We start from the raw sequence: 23,507 nt of genomic DNA, 5'->3' as shown, positions 1-23,507 counted from the left end.
CTGTTTCCTGCAGAGTCCTGGGACCTGCGTTGACTTTCCGAGTTGGAGCCAACTCCAAGAACATCACCACTGCAGATCTGGTTGAAGTTGCAGGTAAGAGTCTATTTTATTTAATTTTTTTCCCAATTGCACACAATGATCCTGTTGACAACCTTCATCGCGACTCATCTCATTTTTACTGGCCGGACCACTCCGTCACTGTCTGTGCTCCAGCAAATGAGAACACAGATTAGTCTCTCCAGATACAGTAGATAGGCTGGTGTTCATCTTGTTCAGACAAGCGGCCGTCCCAAGGAAGATTATCAACATTGTGCAATGACAGACGACCATCAATTACTGAGATGATGAGCCGAGTGTGCACACTTGTCCTTTCCACACACACACTCACATACAGCACACAGGACAGTTTATTTCGCCTCTATTACGTCCAACAGGCTGACAGATTGAAACAGGTTTGCACCAGCCAAGTGTGTGTGTGTAGGTAGTGTGTATTCTCCTCAGTGTGTGTGGTGCCTGCATGTATGCACTTGTTTGATGTAGACTGATGGAGAGCTGTCACCCACAGAAAGGAAGTTGTCAGTATGCGCTGCCGCCACTCTCTGGTATATTGTCTGCTCTAGTGCTGATGTGTGTTGGATGTGTGTCGCCATCCTTGCTTTGGTCGGAAATGACTTTGAGAGGCGCAGCAGTACTCCCGACAGTCAATATCATCCAATATCACCCCACTGGAATCAACATGGTGGTGTTGCTATTGGCTGAGATCTGTCATCTTTTTGCCGCCAACTCGTTTCCTATTAGGGTTGTGCTGGAGGATGATGGCTGATGATACAGATTTACCGCAAGAACACGATGGGCCGGGGGTTGAGCTCCGGTCCGGTGGTTTTGAGAATGTGTGTGTGTGTGTGTGTGTGTGTATTTGTAGGATTACAGTTGGTGTGGGTACTTATCTCCTCACTGTCATCCCACTTTTCCAAAATGACCAGATGAGCAAATACTGCTGGCACGTTACATATGAGGTGTAATGATTGCGCTTTAACGAACCTGTTCCTCTTTCTTCTTCATCCTGTTTTCTAATTCCTCATCTTTCTCCCTCTTTCCTGTGTGGCTGACTTTGATGAGGTGGCGTGTGGCGAGAGCTAATGACAGGCGCGAGCACAGCTGAAATGTCAGACCAAATGTTAAGTCAACATGATCATCGGCTTGACCTGTGTTGATGAATTATGAATCCAGCCCACCTGAATAATGATTTGTGAAAGCAGACAGAAGGAGCTTATGTGGAACTATAAGGTTTGGCTAAATCGTTTGTTTATCCCTACTCGGTAGCAAAAATGTGATGAAAATGTGAAAACGGAGATAGCAGAGTGGTTCAATCCTCTGTCTTTGGAGCTGTGTGTGTGCCTCCGCTGACCTTAGATGAAATCCTGCTAGAGCTTTATCCCCTGCTTCCCCCCCTCCTACCTTCTATTTCCACCACAGTGTGAAGTGCAGAGGATTTCCCCCTCTCCTCCTGATATTAAAAAACAATGGGAAGTGAAAGCAGAAACTGTCCTTTTTGCTGTTTAAAATCCTTTATTCCACCTGGAAAAAATGCACGGGCTGCATTGTATTCAATATGATATGGCAACTGCACGGTAATTTTAAAGTGGTTACCAGGTTGTGGAGCAACAGCGTGGTTTAAGTGGAATCTGGAAATCAAACTGACACCCACATGCAGTGGCCACCTGGGTAATCCTGGCTGACCTTTGCCTTATGTGTGACTGTGCATAAATGACGTGGCCTCCTAATGAACTCATCAAAACCCCTGCTGCATTCTGTGCTCAACCTGCTGCTGAGAGCCTGCACAGCGTGCTCCATGGCAGTCATGAGAGGAGACAACCAAAAAGTGTGGAATGCTGGGAACATTTCAGCAAACATAAAACTGGTAGAATCAGTCATTTGTCGAATGCACCATGAGCCGTGTTAATTCTGCTTCATGCATTTGTGTCGCTCCCTCCTGAGCTTAGAGCTGCAGCTAATAAGTAATTTCACTATTATGTTGATTTTCTTTTCTTGAAAAATTGTGAAAGTGTCAATAAAAGATTTCCAGAGCCCAAGATGACTTTCCAAATGTCCTTTGTTTTCTCAAAACTTAAAAACATTTATTTCAAATAGAAATAAAACAGATAAAAGTACTGCATCTTAATTTTTAAGAAGCTCAAAGCAACAAATGTTTAGCTTTATAAAGTTAATTATTTCCATCGACTAAATGACTGAGTACTACCTATGTTAGTGTGTTATATATATACTGTTAAATGTTGTTACTGTTAGAAAGCCGTCAAAATAGGTGCTAAGTTCTGAGACGTTTTCAAATGAAAACAAACCTCAGAAAATATTAAGTTGAAAATGTTGCTTATAATTTAGTTTTAGTTAATGGGCTAAATGGAATATGGTACATTTTTATATTTCATAACCTCATGCACATTCAGATCCAACAACATATGAAGCGTGGTGCTACCTTGACTGTCCTGTGCAGCGTCTGAACGAGGTTGATACGGCTCTGCTACATTCTGCTGTCCATCTATCTGCCCATCAGTTCTATTTGATGTGCTCAATGCCCCATTGAAGAGAGTAGACAAAGAGACTTGGTTGAAAGGCATGGACAGTATAGAGGAGATTTGATAACTCCTTGAAAAGCATCTTTTGGGCAGCAGGTTCTTAGCGGCTGTGTGGTGAAAGGCCTGCTGGGAGGTCTGACTGTATTAGTGGAGGTAGAGGCTCTTGTGTTCTGCTCAACTGGAAAACGGCAGGACAAAGACCCACACTGCCTAATCCCTGCTCTGCGGCAAAACAAAAGGGAAAGCTGCTGCTTTATCAAAACTACAAGGCATTCTGTGTGTCCGTGTTTGTGTGCGTGCATGTTTGTGTGTGTGTGGGGTGTTTTTTCTTTTTTTTTCTTCTTCTCTCTTTTTTTTTTTTTTTTTTTTGCAGCTGTGGCGTTCATACTGTGCCAAAAATGATTTATTCAATATTTGATGAAGTGGCAGCCAAGCTGTTAAAACCAATGTTGAAATGTGTCGTTTAGGAATCTACATTTTTTGCCGTCTTGCGTTCTCCCTCTATCTCGACGCGATTTCTCAACATGTAAATCACCTTCAGTTGGGAGGAATTGGATCTGCCAGAAATGCCTCTGCTCACTGTTCAGCCACATTTTACAGCTAATGATGGATTTGATCCACCCCCTGCTCCCGCTGACATGTTTGTGCACTTCACAGCGAGTAGGTGGGTTTATGTGTAGGAAGAGTGTTTTTCTATAATTATGTCCTGTCGTTGTATTTTCAGTTGATGATATGGATGTGTTTGATGGAGCATCTTCCAGATTTGCTGCACATTTGTGCTTTCCTGCCTTTATTATAAATGAAACGTGTTTTTCAGCTTCATGTCAAACGTAACCCGCTGGTCAGTCGGTTCTGTGATGTCTGGTGACCGGGCCGCTGTGGTCAAGGATGTCCAGGTCAAACACCAGGGTGTGTGGGTGGATATGTGTGTGTTAAGAGATGCTGGTAGGTGGTGGGTGGGAGCTGGGTGAGGACACTCCTATTGTCTCGGCTGTCACGGCTGGGCGACCCAGAGCCCCTCGGAGGCCCCAAAGGCCCCAGAGGCCAGGCCACAGCAATGAGTCAGCGGGCCCCCAGGCCGTGAGAACCCCGGCCCTGGTCAATGAGCTCGGGGAGCCTGGGGACCCTGGGAGCAACTGGCTGGGCCATCTGGAGCAGAGTGCAGAGACCCTGACATACGGCTGTCACCCGAGGGAGACACGCAGAGACGTGGACCTAGACATTGTCTGGCCCCTATGTTTCTACCTCTGCGTCTGTCCCTCTGCCTCTCTTTATCTCTCCCTCTCTCTCTCTCTCTCACACGCACACAAACACTTTCCCCAATACATGAGTGACGACAGAATGGAGATCCAGAGAACATGAGGAAGAAAATACCAAGAGTGTTTTGGTGTGCAGCTCCTCCACCTGTGCTTTTTTCAATCTGTTCTCCAAAAAACAAGTTCTGGGATGAAATTGCAGCAAGAAACTGACAATATTTGTCAAAGAAAAAATAAATTAAACTCAGCCTAGGTGGAAAAGTTGGGGTATTGATAAAACCAGTGGCTGTAACAGCCACTAATCACACGGTTGGCAGTTCGATCCCCCCTGCTCCTCTTGTCCACATGTTTTTGGTCAAGACCATGAATTCCAAATGACTCATGATGGTCAAGCCTTGCACTGTAGCTCACTACCACTGGATTGCGAATGAAAGGTTCACTGTAGCATGTACATGCAACTTTAACATCCAGCTTCTGCACCAAAGACTGAAGCTGTAACTCTCCTCAAATGAAAACATGACAAAACAATCTGTGCTTCCTCGTCTTCTGCAATGGTTCAAAGGGGCCTAACTGGGGAATTAGTGCCATTGCACCTGTTGTAATAGTCACACTTCGGTAGTGGATGCAGATGAAATCATATTTTCTTTAGGAAATTTTAAACTTGTGTAACATTTGAATGGAAACCTGCAAAGATTGCCTGAAAGCCTCGACGAGAGACTTTGTGGGCAGATGTAAAATATACTTCGACCACACTGTGTCTACTGTGTTTAAGAGAGGAGCTTAAATATTACTGGATTTCTTCTCTACTCTTACTCCATTTGTCCGTCTGCCTCATTCTGTCCGTCTTTCTAATCTCTCCTCTGTGGGAAGGCCTGCTACCCTCTCTGATCTGACACACACACACACACACACATAGACCCTCTTTCGCACACGCCCTTGCAGACAAACTCTAAAGTGAAAGCAGTGTAGCTGTGGCTGCATAATGGGGCTTGCTACCATTTGAGTGGTGAGTGGTAGTCTTTTCCAGCTGAGCAGATTAGCATAGATCTCCCACGCAGACAGAGTTGACCTTCACTCTGGCAAACACTTGTCAAAATGCCAACCATAATTACCTGTTCTCTTTGCAAACAGCACAATGGTTTATCCACCTGCATCTCAGGCGTGGAGGACGAATGTGTAGCGTAACAGCTGCCAGGACGTACACTGTTTGTAAATGTAATGTAAGACGCAGGGATTTCTATATGACACAAGTGTGCGTCTCCTTGGTATCGTAATATTTGCACGCCACCAGACGCTAAAGGTGTGAATTACATTTTCAGAGCGTTGCCGTCTCGTGTGTACACCCAACGTTCATTAAGGTGAAACTGCATTTTTCGGGGGGGGGGGGGGGGTTGACAATCGAGAAATATATTAATAAAAACACTTTCTCTTTAAGATCTTTGCACTTCTGTCTGTGTTTGATGCCTGATTTTCGGTGTGTTCATGCCTTAACATCTTGAGCATAGAGGTCAGACCCAGTCTCTCCCCCCACCTCACCCCTTCCCATCCTCCCACTCCCCGTCTCTGTCCTCCCTCACCCCTTCCCCCTTCCCTCTTCCCTGGGCACTCTCCTCTCACTCCTCCTCATCGCTGACTGCCCTCTCTGGTTGAGTGCTTGAATGTGCTCAGTTCGGTGATCAAAGTCTTCCTCAGTCTCTTCTCCTCCATTGCCCCTGGCTCTGTGTATTTGTATTAGTATGTGAGAGCGTGTGTGTGTGTGTGTGTGTGTGTGTGTGTGTGTGTGTGTGTGTGTATATGTGTGCATATGTGTGCATTCCAGCCACAAGCTCAGCTCTCAGTCATGTAAGCCGTCAGTCTCTTCTTACTTCATTTCTGTATCAGTAGTACCCTGCCAGCTCTCTTGCATCATCTTCATCATCTAGAGGGCATACTTATATATAATATATATATATATAATATACTGTATGTTAAAGCAGAATTTTCTGTGTAGTTGGTTGAGCTCAACTAATGATTATTTTCCTTAATCTTAATCTGCTGATTTCAACATTTGTTGATTGTTTGGTTTGTAAAATATCTGCACAATGGTGAGAGATGCTGTGCTCTAAATTATTATCAAAATAGTTGCCAGTGTACTGGATGTGTGCGACAGTGCAGCCAGATGGATCCTGCCTGTTTCTTTAACTCACACACTGACTTGTGTCAACACCCTGGGAGAGTTTGTGTGTGTTTCGTTGCGGGTCACATCTGGGTCAGTGTGTCTGTTTGTAAATTGGAGGTAAAGTGTGAAAAGGCAGATGTGTGGAATTATTACTATCGCAGATTTCATGATCAATATTTAAAGGATGACACATTTCTTCTTTAGGGATTAAAGATTAACTGGACACAATTTGATCTGCATGGGTAGATAGTAGTTCTTGTAGTAGTTCTTGAAGATGGGCCGACATACTTGGCAGCAGAGTTTTTTTTAAATTTCAGTTCTGGTAGTAGGCAAATGTTCATGGTAGGGTAACCATCAGATTTCATAGTGTTATGCTGTGTTGCCAGTTGCAACCCTATAAGTAGCAGTGTTACTCCTTTAACTACATTTCCCAGAAGGTGGTAACGTCACTGTTTACTGAACCAAAACCTTTTCCAGCAGCAAACCTCCGTTATTGATTAGGTTGCATGGTCCCATCCACACGAGTTACATTTTCCAGAACATTTTCTGAGGAGATAAAACTCAGGGTCAGTACATGATGCCACCACCACACACAGTTCGAGTTTATAGATTGAAAAATGGCAGAGGGAACCTGTAACATGCACACACACACTATAACACACTAAATAGAGTAAATACGTAAACACAAACAACTATTGATGCTTATTGCATACAACACATGTAAAACATCTGTCGTCCTTAAACTTAATGAATTGTTAAACTCAGAAATGTATTGTTTGTCTCACCAGGTAAACAAGTTCTCTCCATACATGCATGTATTTCTATGTGTGTGTGTTTATCTGTTTACTTGCTGCAGGCTGCTATATAACCAGAGTTGTATGAGTCAGAGCAAACTGAGAAAACTTTTTCTCTCTATGTGTCAGATGTCTGTTTAATTCCAAGGTCACAAAGCTTTGTCATTTCTGATTTAACTTGTTTTGCCTCCAAGAGGCGAAAAATATCTTAAATAGTGAAAGACAGCTATTAAAAATGCTCTTCCAGGGCCTTTGGCATCAGGAAATCAGTCTAGAACATCTCGTTTTTATCCTTGTCCCTGGCCTAGAGAGTGAGCTTTCATCAGCCACTTACTCTTTGTGTTCGTCTCATAGAAAAAAAGGTGTCATGTGGAAACGTTTTCTATTGTGTCGAGGAGCCAAGAATGTTCCAACCGATGAATTGAGGCTGTGTCTTGTGCTCGTCTTTATCCTCTTTATCCTTGTCAGCCGTGCTCTTTCCCTGTTCTTGCTCTTTCTCTGTGCTCTCCTGCTCTTCGTCATTCCTCTCTCCTTTGCTGTAGTATTATCCCTGCACCTCGGTGTAGGGTCAGGGCTGCTCCGGTGAACATATTTACTGTGTCAACATTGCTGTTGCAAAGCAGCTGAAGACAGTAACAGGTGCCTGTCAACAGCCGGCCAGATCTCTAGTGCATTAAAGGATCTTTGCTGTAGACGAGGATTAGTGTCGCCTGGCATTGTTTGTTTGCTAATTCCATCTCCAAGGTATTTGTGGAAAATAGGCATGAATAATTGAAAGCGATTTCTAGTGGACGGAACGAAGCTATCAGCGAATAGAGGGAGATTAATGAGTAGGGGGTGAAACGCAACGCAAATGGGAACAAGGGAGCAACCTTCCTATGACACCCGGAGAGACCCTGAGTTTGTAAACAAAAATTGAATATGCATCGTTTTATTGTGTGTGTGGGGGGGGCATTGAAATGAAAGACATGGATTTAGAAATAAATGCAGTGATAAGTTTGGATGTGGATTGTGTCAAAGCATGATGCTGAGGTATTAAGGGTTTTCCTCGATTGTGACTACTTTTAAATTGAATCAACACATTGTCTGTGCTGAAATGTGTTTAGATTAAAGAAGAAATCTAACTTCCTGACAAGGTTATGAATATATTTGCAGTGAAGTCCAAACCCATAAGTAACACTTTGCATCTGTGAGCGTTTGCACAAGTGGTTGAAGGAAAATAACAATGAAAACTGATACTAAGGTTAAAGTGTTTAAGTTTTAACACCCTGACACATCAACCTTCAGCAACATTATCAGTCCCTATGACTCATTACATTCTACAAGCATGAAAGCAACAAATACGAGATTAAAAGTAAAATGATCATTTTCGTCATTAGGCACTTTGCCATTAACTGGACAATGATTCTGTCATTTCTGTTTTTCAACCTATAGACACGAGGACCTTTTTTACTAATTTTATATATGATTAATAAGAACCATCACGATGTAGTAAACTCTGCTGCCTATAGATTTATATAGGTACACCTAATGCATTCTAATACAACAGCCCTGCTCTAACTGCTGCCTTCATGAGTTATAATGTTCATTTGTGTTGACGTAGTTTGAAAGAAGTGATTGAACTCTAGTAACTGCTTTTTGTTGTATTGAGTTATGCAGAGAGGTGTTTCTGTTATTTTGCCTAAAGTCATTGATATTAATGAGGTGGACAAAATAATGGATTCTATCCATATTCCACATTATTTGGAGTTCATCGCTTTTCTTCTTGATTCCCCTTATTTTGAAGTCACTGTTCAACCCAGTCAGATTTGCAGTGTCACTGTGTGTTCACAAAAAGCTCATGAATATATTTTGGGTTTTTTTTTGTTTGCACATTTCCTGTTTGCAGGAACTGGTTCACCAGATTTTATAATTGCTCTTCCCTGGATTTGTACCAGAGGGTTGCTTCTGCGATCTCTATCTGACCAAGGACTTTGTGCCGTGATCTAATTTCCAGCTGAGCCTCGCAGGACGACTGGTAACAACACATTTTCTCCCACATGGTGGCGAACCTAATAACACGATGGCTCACTAGCTTCACGGTTTATGAACTGACAAAACGGCACATTTTGCCACGGCTTCGTAATGATGATTAGCTGTCTGTGATGAGACAGTCACACATCAGTGTTTTCTCTGCGCATTTAAACAGAATGTGTCGGAGTAAAATGACAGGATTGTTCATATTCTTACAGTCGCTGTCTTCGAACAAATGTTGAATTTATTTGCTTTCAAGAACCCCATCAGAGCCCTATTTTAGCAGGCCCTCGTTTTTTTAGGACTTATGTGTTTTGTATTCTGTCGGTTTTGTCGCTGCTCTGTAAGCTGCAGAAGCTGAAGGCACACAGTCTGGTGAATACTTGCTGGATTCTGCAGGTTTAAGCACAATGTTGAGCAGAAAATCCCACCTCCTCTTCAATCCCGCCACCACCAGCCCTCCCTCATATGGCTTCATCCTGACCCCTCCACCTCACTTCTACATTCCCCCTTCCCTTCATCTTCCATCCCCACATCCACAGTGAACGCCACTCCAAGTGAGAGAACGCGTGCTGATGGCCCTCATGTCGCAAACAGCAGGTACTCGTACATTGTGTTTGTTGCGTGTAAACAACTAAATTAGCTTCTTTCCATCTCCTATAATGAGGCACAAACCGCTAATAGAAAAGCATTTTCACTATTTGAAACATTTCTCCCAAAATTATTTAAGGTTTTTGACTTATGGAGAAGATTAGTTATCGGTTTTATCTTTTCTGTTTGTCTTTGAATGATCATTTCAAACGTCTATTTCTATTTGAGCTTGTTGACGAACTCTTACATACATATATGATTATATACTGTATATATGATCATATCTAAAACAACATTACTTATACAACATTTAATTATAGAATTAAACAGTAAAACAGAAAAACATGAAATAAGACAGTTTCCTTCTCCCATTTAGCTTTTAGCTTAGTCAGAACAACTGGGCAGATTAATTGTAAAGTATAAGATATCGATTTTTCCAAGCATGTTGGTTGGAGGCATCTACTCGGATTGGAGCTACTGAAGGACTCAGAATTGTTCGGATGTTTCCTTACATTTGACTTGGAATGCTCAAAGTAGCAGGACAGACATTGATGCTGCAGTTTACAAAGAGCTGTACTTTGGGGTTAATGCTTGAACAGATGACTCAACCACTTAATCGATAATAGCTAACAGATAAATCAGCTCATCTTCATCTCCGCTCTGCATTTTCTCTCTGATTTTCACACCGCAACCTTTATTCTTTGACTCTGAATCAGGTGTAAAACATCAAAACTGAATCAGGAAAACTCTGTATAGAGGTTAAAACATATACTGAAGAGAAATATGTTGTTTTTTGGTTGTGCTAATAGAAAGAGGCAGCACATGACACTGAGAATCTGTAAAAGGCTGGAACAAAACAAACAAGGGCGACCATACATTTCCTGCACGATGTCTCGCCTTTCCAGGTGTGTGTGTGTGTGTGTGTGTGTGTGTGTGTGTGTGTGTGTGTGTGTGTGTGTGTGTGTGTTGTGTGTGTGTTCTTGTTTGTATATCTCTGTCTGAGCTCATGAGAATGTGTTTGCATGCGTCTGTGTGTGTTTTTTCTCTTAATGGTGCATCTGCACTAAATTGGCCCCTGAATACAGTCCCGCTCTGCCAGTGGTTTTGTGAGCTACAAGTGTGGAGAAACAAAGAGAGCCAGGGAGCTTCAAAGCGGGTGGGTGACATTTCGGGCTTTCCATCTTCAAAGCTCTATTTGCTTTTGTAGTTCCTCTTTGAGTATAATTATTTCTTTTTTTTTACCAGAGGATTACAGCTGTCTGAAAACATAAAACATTTTTGAGAGCCATTTCATAACATTTTCAATAAAGCATGCACAATGAGACATCTGTTTTTATGTCATTTTTCTAAACATCTTTATTCCACCATTATTTGCTCCTATGTAATACAGACTTCTATGCAGCATATAGCGCCCACTATATGTGATAGTGTTGTACCTTATTGGCAGCTATTGGCCGTGGATTGATCGTTGACCCAGTAGAGCCCCCCTGGTGAGTGTCTCCAGATGGGGGAGACGTGAAATCCACCCTGTCCCCTCATTTTCATTCACCTCTCTTCCTCTTCTCTCTTTCTTCCATCCCCCTCATCCAAGTGCCTGTCTATAATTCATGTCCAGGTGCAGCACCAGCTTTCTTTGGCACGAGGCTTAAAAGAAGAAAAAAAAAAAAGACAGATGTTCAATTTTCCCTTTTTGTACATGTCTCTATCTGCTTGGGTGCGTTCAGACCTCTTTTGCCCCTCTTTACCTGTAATGCAGATTTTTTTGATGGCCCTGTAGTTCAGAATATGCTGTAATTAGGACTTGTGACTGGATGTAGCTGTTTGCACATGGTCAGAGTGGTTGTTGTTGTCTTTGAGTTTGTGCGACAACTTGATTTGAAGCATCACGGATGCATAAAAAAAAAAAAAACAAGTGTATCCAAAACTGACTGAAAGAGCCGTTAATAATGTGCAATTTAGTTGTTTTTTTTTCCTTTTGGCTGTCGGCTTTAAAAAGCGGTCGTCATCACGAGTGCCAAGATATTCCCATGGCACAGCTGTATTTACTTGCAGCTTCTGTGCATCTTGTCATATAGAAGGCGTGAACACCCCCCACCCACACACACACACACACACACACACACACACACACACACACACACACACACACACACACACACACCCATGCACACACTGTGCAAAGCTGAGGGGCTGGCTGAACTCTGCAGGTGGGTTTCTATATTGCTAAGTGACATGTACAGTCTAATGCACAGTGGAGGCTTGGAGCGATCCAGCCCTGAACTCAGCATAGTGACTTAGGTATTTATTTATACACGTATTTTGTTGCTATCAGAGGAGACATGCTGTCATGTTTTATTCCAACCCCGCTATTTAACATTCAAAAGCAGCACACTATATATGTAGATGGTTACAATGAGGACGGAACAATGTGATTTGGGTAAAATATCCAGACCAGTGACGAAGAATATAGAGACTTATCATTTAGATGAAATGATAATTGTGGTGCCTCAGAAACATTCTTTGGCCAAGTGTCAACAGTGCATGAACTCGCCTGCAGGGCCTTTATTTAAGAGGCAAACACTTTAATTGTGTTGTTTGACCAACTCACTCATAAAATTAAGAATTTGCTCAAGCTGAGTAACTATGCAGCCCGTGGTTGTCATATCTGCCAGTTTAACACTCACAGTCGCTGACAAAAGTTTTAACTGCACGCACCTTGTTGAGACATTAATTATGTAATTTAAATTATGGCTCAAATGATTTGAAATTTGCACTCATTCCATCTGCAACTTTGATATGAAAATGATTACTCATCAGCCCTAATTATGACGCTACACTGTGTTATCAAGTGTTTTTATGAACGCTTCCGAGGAGAAACTGTCCCAACGATAAAGGAGAAATCTCTGCCTCTGTTTGTCCTACAATATTCTCAACAACCTTCAAACCTCAAACTTGAGGCATTCGTATTGCAGAGGACCCTGAAAGTGCAGGTCTGTACAAATGAATGGAAGAAGGTGAAGAGATGAGTGACCATGCCTGAAGGAAAATCCAGGGTGTCATTTAGTCATTAGCAGAGGTTGCCACCTGACAGATCTGTGTTTTCACACCTCTGCAAAATCTTTTGGAGAAGAAGGAAAGCAATAATACAATGTATGTTCACTTCGAGACAAACGAGATGTTATCTTATGGTTTTGATCATGTAATTGTGGATTGTAATTCCAAATAGCAAGAAATAGGGTATGTTGTGTGCACATTTATGTTCACATGCGAGCGTACGTGCACGTGAGTGAAACAAATACCAGAGGGATGCATTTCAAAATAGGTCGTCGCTAATCCTCCTTAAAAATGAACATTCCCCTGCCGTCTGAAAGAGAAAGAAACTACAGAGGGAAGAAAGAAAGAAAAGACAATGAATTATGGATAAGTTTTAAGAGGGACATTGCTCCCTTGTCTCCTCACACTTTTTCTTTTCCCCTCTCTCCCTCTCCCCGTCTCTCTTTTTCTCTACGTCTTCCGCCTCCTCTTAAATCGATACGGGCTGACTGTCATGGGTCAGTGGCCTGTATGCGTCAGGCTGCACTTCTACAGAGGAGCGCCGCGTCTCCCTGGGCTCTCTGCGGAGGCGATAACTCGTTCCTATCTCAAACCTCTCTTTAAGGGACACCCTCTTTCAATTTAACTCCAATATCCTCCTCAGATTGACTTGGGATGACACAAAGGGAAAGAATATATATGTATGATCTCTATTTCTCTGGGAAGAAAGTGAGCACGCCTAAATACCTGCAGCTATATCCTTGCAAAGACATTGCGGATTATTTTCTGTAAAATATAAAAATATCTATAAAGTCTGCTCTAAAAGAACTTATTTTCAATTTTCTTTTTCTAAAACCCTTTGTTAGTTACTGCCGGGCCTGTTTTTTGTATATTATAATAAAAGGTAGACAAAGGCCGACTTCTTATTTCGAGCCAGTCACAGTTTGTCACAGCAAAACATCATTTCCATCTGACTTTTCAATGTTTCCAGCTCATTTAGGATTTATTTTAAAACAAGAATCCTGTAAGAGTGTTGTGAAAATGTAATTCATGGCTACAGTCCATTGAATAAAGCTTCAGCTAATATTATAAGTATAAAAGCAAAAACATATAATAGCTAAATTACTTAGACAGACCAGATGTCATATCTTTGCTTTATGTGTTTATTTTACAACAGCATCTTTCACTTTTAACATCACGAGAGAAAATTTGCTTGCCGAATTATTTGGCTAATTTAAAGCCATCGCAGATAACTGAGGTTTGTTGATAGTGGGACACAAAACATTACTGTCAGCGTCTTTCTCATGCCGTCCTCCCAGTCGCTGTAGTGGCGATCCTTGAAGGGTGCGATACATTCAAACATCCGAACATCGCATGTTTGAAAAAATAAGCGTCCATATATTGTCCAGATCATTTACTGCAAACCAACGTGAAAAAGTTTACTCGCCACAGGCTGAGAATTAGCTCGGTCATTAACCTCCGTTTACACTTCCTGGTTTCGCCGGATACAAGTCGTAACACTATTGCAGAAAAGGGTAAAGTGGGCGGGGCTAAATACGGTGAACTACTGCAAAAAAATGGGGATAGATATTCCCAGTACTGTGCAGTTAGTACTGTAGGTAGTAAACTAGTACATCCCTTACATTAGAGCTGTGTTATTCAATGAAAGTGGAGGTATTCAAAACTTGACAAAAATCAGTGTGAAATCAGAAACCACGGTGGCCGCTCCTTTTTGAGATTATGAACTTTTTTTAAAGCAGGCCGTAGTCGTTGCACATCACAGTGGTGTGTGTGCGTGTGTGTGTGTGTGTGTGTGTGTGTTTGTGCGTGTGTTTGTGCGCATCTAGCCACAGGCTCCCTCGCACTCCAAGTCCAATTACCTGTGTTAAAGCCACATCTGAGACGGGGGGATTACAGCATAATATTCTAGCACAAACAACAGTCTCTCTGCCCACCAAGCTGCGGGCAGCCAGATGCAGGCGAGCGAGGAAGGTGTGAGAGGTGTTACATTAGCACCTGGATGTGCGAACAGCAGACCAGTGACCTTTTGCCGGCGACTGATACACTACCTGGAAAACTTGTTCGCCTCCTGCAGAATCCTCCTCCGTCCTCAACTCTGTTCGATACCTCTCCGCCCCTGCCTCTCATTTCCTCCCTCCCTCTTATTTCTTAGTCTTTCTTTGTCTGATCTTCTGCTTTTTTTTCTGCTCTCGTAAAGTGCACTTTCATTTCATCTTCTGTAGCTATTAAGACGGTCTCTGCAGAGCCATCGCCTGTCTTCGTTCTTTCTCTCGTTTTTTTTTTGACAGTTGATATTTTCAGGATGCTAGTCAAGATGTCGCCTCTTCGTCTTGACTTGTTGTCACCACTTTAGACTTTCTTTGAAACTAATGTTTGTGATGCAAAGCACATGAATAAACCTCCTCAAGGCACCTTCCCTTCCCCAGAAAGACCTTGAAAAGTACGTGCCCCATTTCGAAACAATTTTAATAAGAGTGATCTGACACCATAATTTCAATTTTCGAATTTTTATTAACTATTACATTTTTGTCCTCTCTGCCATGTATCAGCACCATCCTTGTACAAATCGCTCTGTCTGAGACACACGACTTCCTTCAAGTCACCTGCCAGGGGCTCTAATTAGACTGATAAGCAGTGCAACTGGAATCAGCTCTTCCTGGTAATCAGCCCCACGGAGCCCAGACAGACGGCTAAATGAGGGGGAGATGAGCCATGCAGCCCAACAGGTGTCCTTAAAAAGACAGGGAGGTGTGCAGTCTTTGCAGTTTCGTCGTTGCCGTCTCCAGCGACTTGAGAGTTCAGCTAGAGAGTTTTTTGGTATAAATGGAGAGATTCTGCAGCTATTTAAAAAATTAATCGGGGAAAAAAAACAGTATGCCGACGTTTCTGTGGAGTTTAGATTTAATCATCAAGCTGTGAACGCTGCCGCTCTTTCAAAAGGAATTGTTTGAGACTCTGCAGTAAGGTGATTGATTCAGAGTGGGGGGACTTATACAAAAGCAAACACACTAGTCAAACTGTGTATTCTGATTGTATCCCAACCTCAATACATTTCTTGCTCTTCTCTTAGCAGTCGACTTTAGACGTATAATGATGATTATCACATTCTGTCCTGAAGCAAAACAGTAATAAACAAAAAAAATCCGGGTGACACATCAAGACAGGCTGAATGCAAAGTGATATCAGAACTAATAAAATGTCTGAAGGGAAATGTCATATTTCTCATTTTGACACCTGTGTGTGACTGTTGTGTTACACTTTCATTTTACACCCACCACTCCCAGCTGTACACAGGAAAGCAACACGCCGAGATTAACGCCGCGATGTGCGGATCAGCCAGGATGCAGGCAGATAGGACGAAGCTCCGGGATACTTTATCCACTCTGTGAGGGATGATGTCCTCCGCACTAACATCTGCAGATGTAGTTGGAGGGATTGACTTAAAGGCCACTGGCAGCAAATGTGTTCACTTTGACATTAACCTCCTGCAGCTGAAAGCATCTTGAATACCTCAGTGGAAAAAAATAGCCTTGGAAATTTAATCTCGAGGCTCAGACAGTGCATTAGATGGAACGGAGGAGGCTAAAAGGGACAATGCAGAAGCTCTGCAATCAATGCATCTTTCAAGTGATTTTTTTTATACTGTTATTTGGATGAATCTATATAGATACTCTGTCGGGACCACATTAGCAGCTCAGCATATTGCAGGACTGATTTAGGATCCATTTTGGATTGTGTTACAAAATGGTTGCATCTCTCTCTCTGATTCATGCTGTCACAACTGTTCATCGAGAGTGCTCTCTTTCATCTTGAAATAAAAAAGAGGGAAAAGATCAAGTATAATCAGTCGGTTGACAAATAGAAATTAAGAAGTGTGCTTTTTTACTTTATTTGCATTTGTTACAACTCTGATTAATGAATTTCACATTGATTCATTGTGAAAAGAAACACTTACAGCTCTAATTTAAAATATCAACACATCGCCTATACAGTCATTTCATAAAGAAAAGTGTTTGTGTTTGTTTCAAGGCCAAGACTGAAACTTCAAGCAATACATTTTCAATCATTTCAAGTAAATCGTTTTAATATTCATCATAGATGCTGACAGTCACCCTCCACAAGTGTATTCATGGGCAGACGTGTTTTTCATAATTCTATGAGTTGATAGCAGTTTATTTTATCATTAAAATGAATTCATACTGCATATAGTTGTATATCCCTGGAGTTTGGTTTTGGTTTATTTATTTGATGCTCTTAACATGGGATGAAACATCATGATTGACAGCTGAGACTGACTCACGATTGGTCGAACATGTGTATCGACAGGACCTTGTTACCGTGGCTCCATCCCGTTCGGATGCTTAGTATTTTAGCTTCGTAGTGGGAGTTGAGATGTGTCGTCCTCTACACACAGTCAGTGGTTTGCACTAACAACCTACGGGCAAACATATCTCGTATTTCTACATGTTCTCCATGTTCCATGATGGATCCCGTTTACAGAAAATATCCACTTGATGAGTCTCGGAGCCCAAACTAACCCCCCTACCCACCCCTGCTTACTCCCCCCTGTCTCTCATCTTCTCCCTCATACTCCTGACTTGAGTGATGGCGTTTGTGATTCTTAATGACAGTCGGAACAAATCTACGTTAATGAGGTCACATTGAGTTCCTCTTTTTTTTTTCCTTTCTCTGAAATCACCCTTCACAGTCTCACGTACAATCGACGAGACCAGTAAACCAGCATGAAACTGGTCTTTTTTTTTTGGTCGAGAAGTCCTCCCTGCAAAATGGACACCCTCGTCCTCTTTGCATTTTTTTTTTCTGAGTGACAAGACCTATTATCCCTGAGTCACTGGAGCTCATATCCTGTAATGCCGCTTGATCTGTTTCCAAAACTCTACCTCTCCTTTAGCATATTCATCATTTTATTTAGGTTTTCTAGTGTGTATTTGCAGACGTGTTAGCTGCCTCATCTATGATTATGCATTTATCTTTAACAGAAGAGGTATGTGTGTATGAATGCATGAAGCACTCCATCCACGTAATGATGTGTGTTTCTCTTGGCTTGAGCAGGATGTCTGCGCCAACACATCATTACGATTCATTCCAGTCATTTGCTTGCAGAGAGCGAATTGTGGATGAAAAGTGCCGCCACACATGCAGTCGTGTGTGTGTTTGTGAATATGTACAGTGTGTGTGAGGTGTGCAGTGTGCCCTCCGCAGTGTCAGTGTGCTTACTCAGTATGTGTGTGCTCAGTGATGTGGTTAGTACTGTGGAGACCTGCAGGAGACGGTCCGTGGAGAGAGCCTGCAGGATAATTGCTGCCACAGTGACAGGTAGGGCTGCCTCTGTCAGAGTTCCCTCAGTGGGGAGGCAGAGGAAGAGTGTGTCTGTTCGTGTGTTAATGTGTGTGTTCAATTATGTGTGTGTGTGTGTGTGTGTGTGTGTCAGCTTCACCATCTCTTCCTCCAATGAGCGTTTCCCCAGTAGGCTCCCTTCTGACAGTGGCAGACTTCCAGATGTTTTCATCTTGTATCACACAAATATCCAGGGAACGAAAAGCAGCATCTTTTACAGAAAGAAACAATTTTTAATCATTTGGATTCAAATTTAGCCAAGAAAGTACCTCTGAGTGATGTATTTCATCCAGAGTATCACACACTAAGTACATTTCAGTTGCTGAATACGATGAAGGACTCTGGATGTGTTAAGACTGTTCAATTGCTGAAGTTTCCCTGAAGGCTGCAGTAAATGGTTTTTGTGCATGTCTTTCTGACAGCAAGGCTGCCGGCTTGTGTTATTGGAAAAGGTCATCCGGAGAATCCGCAGCGTGGCTCTGCAGCCTGCTGGACTTCTGGAGACCATGATTGTTTCAGATGTGCTTTGTTCAACCCATTACTCACTGTAATCCACAGGCCTATCCTTTCTTTCGGAGCGATTGTCAGATGCAGTTTCAGTCACACATGTCACACATCTGCAGATTGTCATCTCTGAAAGCGAGCGTAAACGATGCAAACGTGTCCCGGTGAGAATGCAGAGTGACATCGGTGGAGTTTCTCCCACATCTGGAGGTGTCTGTTCCCCCAATCTCCTCCAGTCCGTGAAGAATTGGTGTCAGCACCTATCAAATGCAAAATGCCTATTTTACACAGAGTGTCAGAGCAGCCACAATCTATTAATCAACCAGTCGGCAAAGAAACCGATATCATGTGTGTGTATGGCTGTGTTTGTATGCGTCCGCATGCACTCTTCCATCTGCACATGTGCAGCAAAGGCAAAGACTCGTCCAGGTAAATTATTCAGCCATCTTAGTAAAGGACATCTAATAAGGCAGGATGCAATTATAAATGTGTCATGTGTGTGTCCTGTTTGAAAGAGGAAGTGGCCCGTAACGTGTTTGATACCAAAAGCCGTGGCAGGGTCTGCAGCGGACACAAGGCGCATGCTGATTGAACGAGCACGGCCATTACAGCAGCTAAAACCAGGCTTCGTCTCCGATCCCTTTATTCTAAAGCGTTGTCTTTTACCATCAGTTCCAATGTGTCAACAAGAAAACACGCCATGACATCTTAACATTTTGTGTCTTTTAAGCCCTGTGTTTCAGGGCTGTATTCAGTTAGTGAAGGTTTGTGTTGTGTTGATTTAGGCGGCTGAATAACAGCAGTTGGTTTGTTGGGGAGCACTGTTGGCTTATCCACAGGCAGCGATCGATCAGGGTGAATAAACACCGAGGCAGCCAGGAGCCCCCCGCTGTGAACAGCATGGTCGAGCCATGTGACAGACATGGTGGTGTGTGATTGGCACCGCTGATTGGACATTTGAGCGTAATCTGTCATGGGTATCGTCAAGTCTGGTTTAGAAGAGAGGAGAAGAAGGCTTAGTTTCTGTTCAGTTGAATTATTTGACCTTATATGTACTTTTTTAGGGATTCAAGTGAACTAAACTATTATATTAAAATGTGTACTGCATTAAATTATGTCTAATCATATTAGATTTGTAGATAAGCATATTTTAATCAGAGCTGACATGATCAGTCAATTGACAGAAGATTAATGAACCTCAATTTTGATAAATGATTCATCTTTTTAAAGGTCTCTCATCAAGCAAAATGCCAACGTTTAGGAATTTTCACTGTTTTCTGTTTTGTAATTGCAAATTTGATTAAGGCTGCAACCAAAAGTTGTTTTCATCATTGATTAATCTTGCAGTTAGTTTCTTGATTAATAATTAGGAACAAAGTCTCATAACATTGTGCTTTGCAAAAGTGCAGAGTTGACATATTTAAATATCAAAATGTATTTATTTTAATTTTTCATGTTTTGCTATCACAGGGAGCTAAAAATAATGCATGAATACAAACATCTTTTTCTCATAATAATAATAATATTTAATGCAAATAAATAACCTATTAACCTATTAAATTGAATTTGTGGTGAAGGTATGAGCTTGGACCTCAGGACATTTTGAAGGCGATTCATTTGCTGTTATTATTAACAGTTTATACACTGAGTAATTAATCAGTCAAATCAAGAAGTAGATTTAATTGGCTGATAATCACAAAAGTGGCTAGTTGCAGATGTTGATACTTTTTGTTCTCCTCCGGTTCTTCCCCACCCGGTCCCCCGGCTTCATTTCTAGGTTTTTCTCAGAGGTGCAGGTCCTGTGATTTGGTGTGTTGATTTATAGAACTCAAGGAGCGGAATAACAATTGATAGGAGCAGAATAACAATTGATACGCATGAACGAGAAGAGACGGAGGAGAGGAGTTTTCCCCCAGAGATTGTCTGTCTGGGGGGGGGGGGGGCAGGGGGTGCGTGTGTGCGCTTGCGCATGGTCAAATATATATTAAGTTGTTGACAAGATGTTTATCTTTACCATAACAATCGGTGCTCACGTGAAAAAGTCATTTTTGTAGAATATCTTCAATGATGATTTTGCTAGAAGCTGCACTGGAGGTAAAGAAAACAGAAAACTAATCCTTGTAAGAGCAGCAGCAGTATCTGTGGACTGATTTACATTTTGGTAAGCTCCAGTGTGCACACGTCCGATGTAAAGGGGTCATACGTGATTAAAAACATGAATATGCTGCTGCGTGGAAGTCAGCGCTGTGGCTCTTCACACATTGAAGGAATATTATTCTTTTTGTTTCGCGCCTTGGATTTTGACTGAAAAGTGCCGTGCATCTTATCCGTCAGAGGGGCAGGGGGGGAGATCAGGTGCTTCTCCCTTTCCTTTCCTCCCCCTCTCCCTCCCCTTGCCACCGTCCCCCTCCGCTCTGATAGGTTGAGACAGCCATCATATGTGCAGGGGGAAAGTGATGGGCGTAATGGCAGCTTTAATATCGGAGCGATTGCCAGCTGATAAGGCTAACGGCTGTGGAGAGGCGTGAGCATCAGCCCTCCTCCGCAATAAACACTTTCATTTTGTTTGTTTGGAGTGACGGATGGAGGGATGGAAGTGGTGAATAGACGACTTGAGGAGCCGGGGAAGGGAGGGGGGTGAGATAGATGGAATGGATGTGGATGTTATTCAATATTAACAGATCAATCAGAGGCTGGTGAAATATGTATTTTGTCAACTATAAACCCCCGTTAGGCCAAAGAGGGAACATTACAATCATGTGACGGCAGCGGCTGCTGTGCCGCGTTGAAATACAAAATACTTACAGCCTACAGTGGGTGATTTGTCTCCCGACGCTGAATTTGTATTGCTCCTAACAATAACAACCCTGTCTTGTATCAGAAAAAATGAATATATATATTCATGACTTTAAGCTCTGATGACTTTATGATAATCATTTCTGAACTGCTATTAGAATCTATGATGAGGACGCTACGCAATCGCTACGGTTTGCAGCATATGGTGGAGAAAAGCAACGTTTTAATCAAATTATATCTTGCCACCTGATAATTTGTGTCGAGCGCATCTGCTACTGAGCAATTTAAAGGTCACTTAAAATCAAGCTTGTTTTTCCCTGTGTTTTCACTCGTTAGCGTGCGTGAAAGGGGACAATGTTCAGAGTCGTTCTGTCGGCTGACGATTGAAATGGTGAGTCCTTGACGATTTTTCAAGTTTCTTTGCAGTTCGTTCTTTTCACCTTGTTGAATTTTACCGATGCTAAACAGAAGCAAAGTGATGGTGTTAAAATCGAAGCACATTTCTGTGTGGAATCTTTAAAATGAAAATCCTAGATGCTGATCTCGCTGAAATAATTTAGACATAGAGGCATACATTTTATGTGGCTTTAATAAATGTACTATATATAGAGCTGCGTCGGATGGGAACAGACCTACTTTAAAATTCTAATTTAAAGTTTTAATCCTTGAGATTTCGGTACTGGTCGACTTGGAGTTTCTGATGCTAATATCAAGTTTAATGATACAGCAAAAACTCGGAGCAGTTTCTCTGTAAGAATAGCAGAAGAGCAACTTTCAAGGTACTTACTTAATTATCTGAAGGGAAACCTGAAGGGAAATTAATTGGCTATTGCTATAAAAATGTAAATAGTCTGAATTTGTATAATCTAATGAGAAGTATTATTACTTAAACTGCTTATTTTGAAGACAGTCATAATTTCAGAAATCTGGAAACATCTCATACAGAATAATTGTGGGTATATAATGATTTTAATATTGGTTCTTCAGATGTTTCAGGTTCTAATTGCTATTATATTGAATATTAGCCACGTTGTTGTCCACCAAAAGACATTTCTTCACAAAATACTAGTGATCAACATTCATTACGTTTGTACTGAACAGATCATCAGGAAATAATCAGCAATAAAACTGTACATAAATGGAATTTCAATAGAAAGCACATGAACATGAAGCACATTTGAAAACATGAAAGAAGCCTTTTTGCTGTCCTCTGCCCCCCCCCCCCCCCCTTCTGAACTTCAGATGATTTGGCTCAATGTGACTCGGAAACCACAAAGATCAAATGAGCAGCAGGGATCAGATCTCGATATTAGAGATCAGACCTGGTAGACTCAGACAATGCCTATTAAAATGGCTGGAGGAGCCTCTCTGAAATGAGACCCGACATCTCTTTTCCACAGTCTGTCAGGAGTATTTGGTGGCTAATTTGAGGCTTACAAAATCTGTGTGCGTGCCAGAAAAAAGGAAAGAGAGTGAGCTCCAGTGGGAGGTTAATATAAGGGGTGACCAAAGAGAGATGCTGCAGGCTGTTATCTGTACAGTCTCTGACAGAACAAGCAATCTATTGGCTGGAGTCTCTCCGCAACCCAGATCCATCCAGTTGCCAGCTAATGAGCTCGGAAAGTACATTGTATTTACATTTAAAGTGGCTGTTGGGGGGCCGTCCGTTCCCTAGCGTTGATTGAAGAAGACCTCGGCTTTGATTCACAAGTAAATACTGACCTTCAGGCTACTTTGGTTTCACTTTAAGACGGTTAATGTCAACATGTCAGTCAAACCTAGAGCTGCAGCCACTGTGTTGTGTGTCTGTGTGTGTCTGTGTGTGTCGATTCCGGGCTAATCTTTCGTAGTTTGACTCATGATGTGTTGCGACCCCAGAGGGCTCCTCATTAGGACCAAAACGTTGTGTGACCTTTTAGCAGCTTTGCATCCCCCCCACCACCTACGCCCTCACCCAGCTGGGCCCAATTACCTCACTCATTACCCCTCTATAGCACCCGAACTGAGCAGGTACCGGAGCTATCTGTGGAGCGCCCATACGTCTGCGACTGAATACACAGGGGAAGAGTTCTCCCTGCTCACTTCTCACTCCTCTGCCTACTTCTAATTTATAGACTTTGAGTGTATATTTGACCTTTTCATCTCTCTCGCCACCGCATTCATCTGACGTTTAGCCGCTCTCCATCAGAAACCCCGGGCTGACACCTAAAAAATATAAGACGTCCCCCCTCGCTGCCATGTTGATGAGATGATGGGGTGATGAGCGTTTGCAGGATCTGTAATAACCAGAAAGAGAAGAGGCGACAGAGGAAGAGCAGGGGAGATGGATGATTATCCTAAAAGTAGCGTGCTTAATTAGATGGAATGCTGCATACATTGTGGACTGAGT

General features: G+C 42.3%; 1 protein-coding gene across 1 annotated transcript in view; it reads left to right on the top strand.

Annotated features, from left to right (window-relative positions):
- Positions 1-23,507, top strand: part of ptprn2 (protein tyrosine phosphatase receptor type N2) — a 112,233-nt gene that overhangs the window by 42,157 nt on the left and 46,569 nt on the right. Inside the window, exon 10 of the mRNA XM_069512774.1 lies at positions 14-93. Within this exon, the coding sequence (XP_069368875.1) occupies positions 14-93 (80 nt within the window). The remainder of the gene's footprint in view (positions 1-13; positions 94-23,507) is intronic.

The sequence above is a fragment of the Paralichthys olivaceus genome, chromosome 17 (assembly GCF_024713975.1).
Source record: "Paralichthys olivaceus isolate ysfri-2021 chromosome 17, ASM2471397v2, whole genome shotgun sequence".
NCBI classification, from domain to species: Eukaryota; Metazoa; Chordata; class Actinopteri; order Pleuronectiformes; family Paralichthyidae; genus Paralichthys; species Paralichthys olivaceus.
Note: the sequence above shows the minus strand (reverse complement) of the source record. Positions and strands in the feature narration are given on the sequence as shown.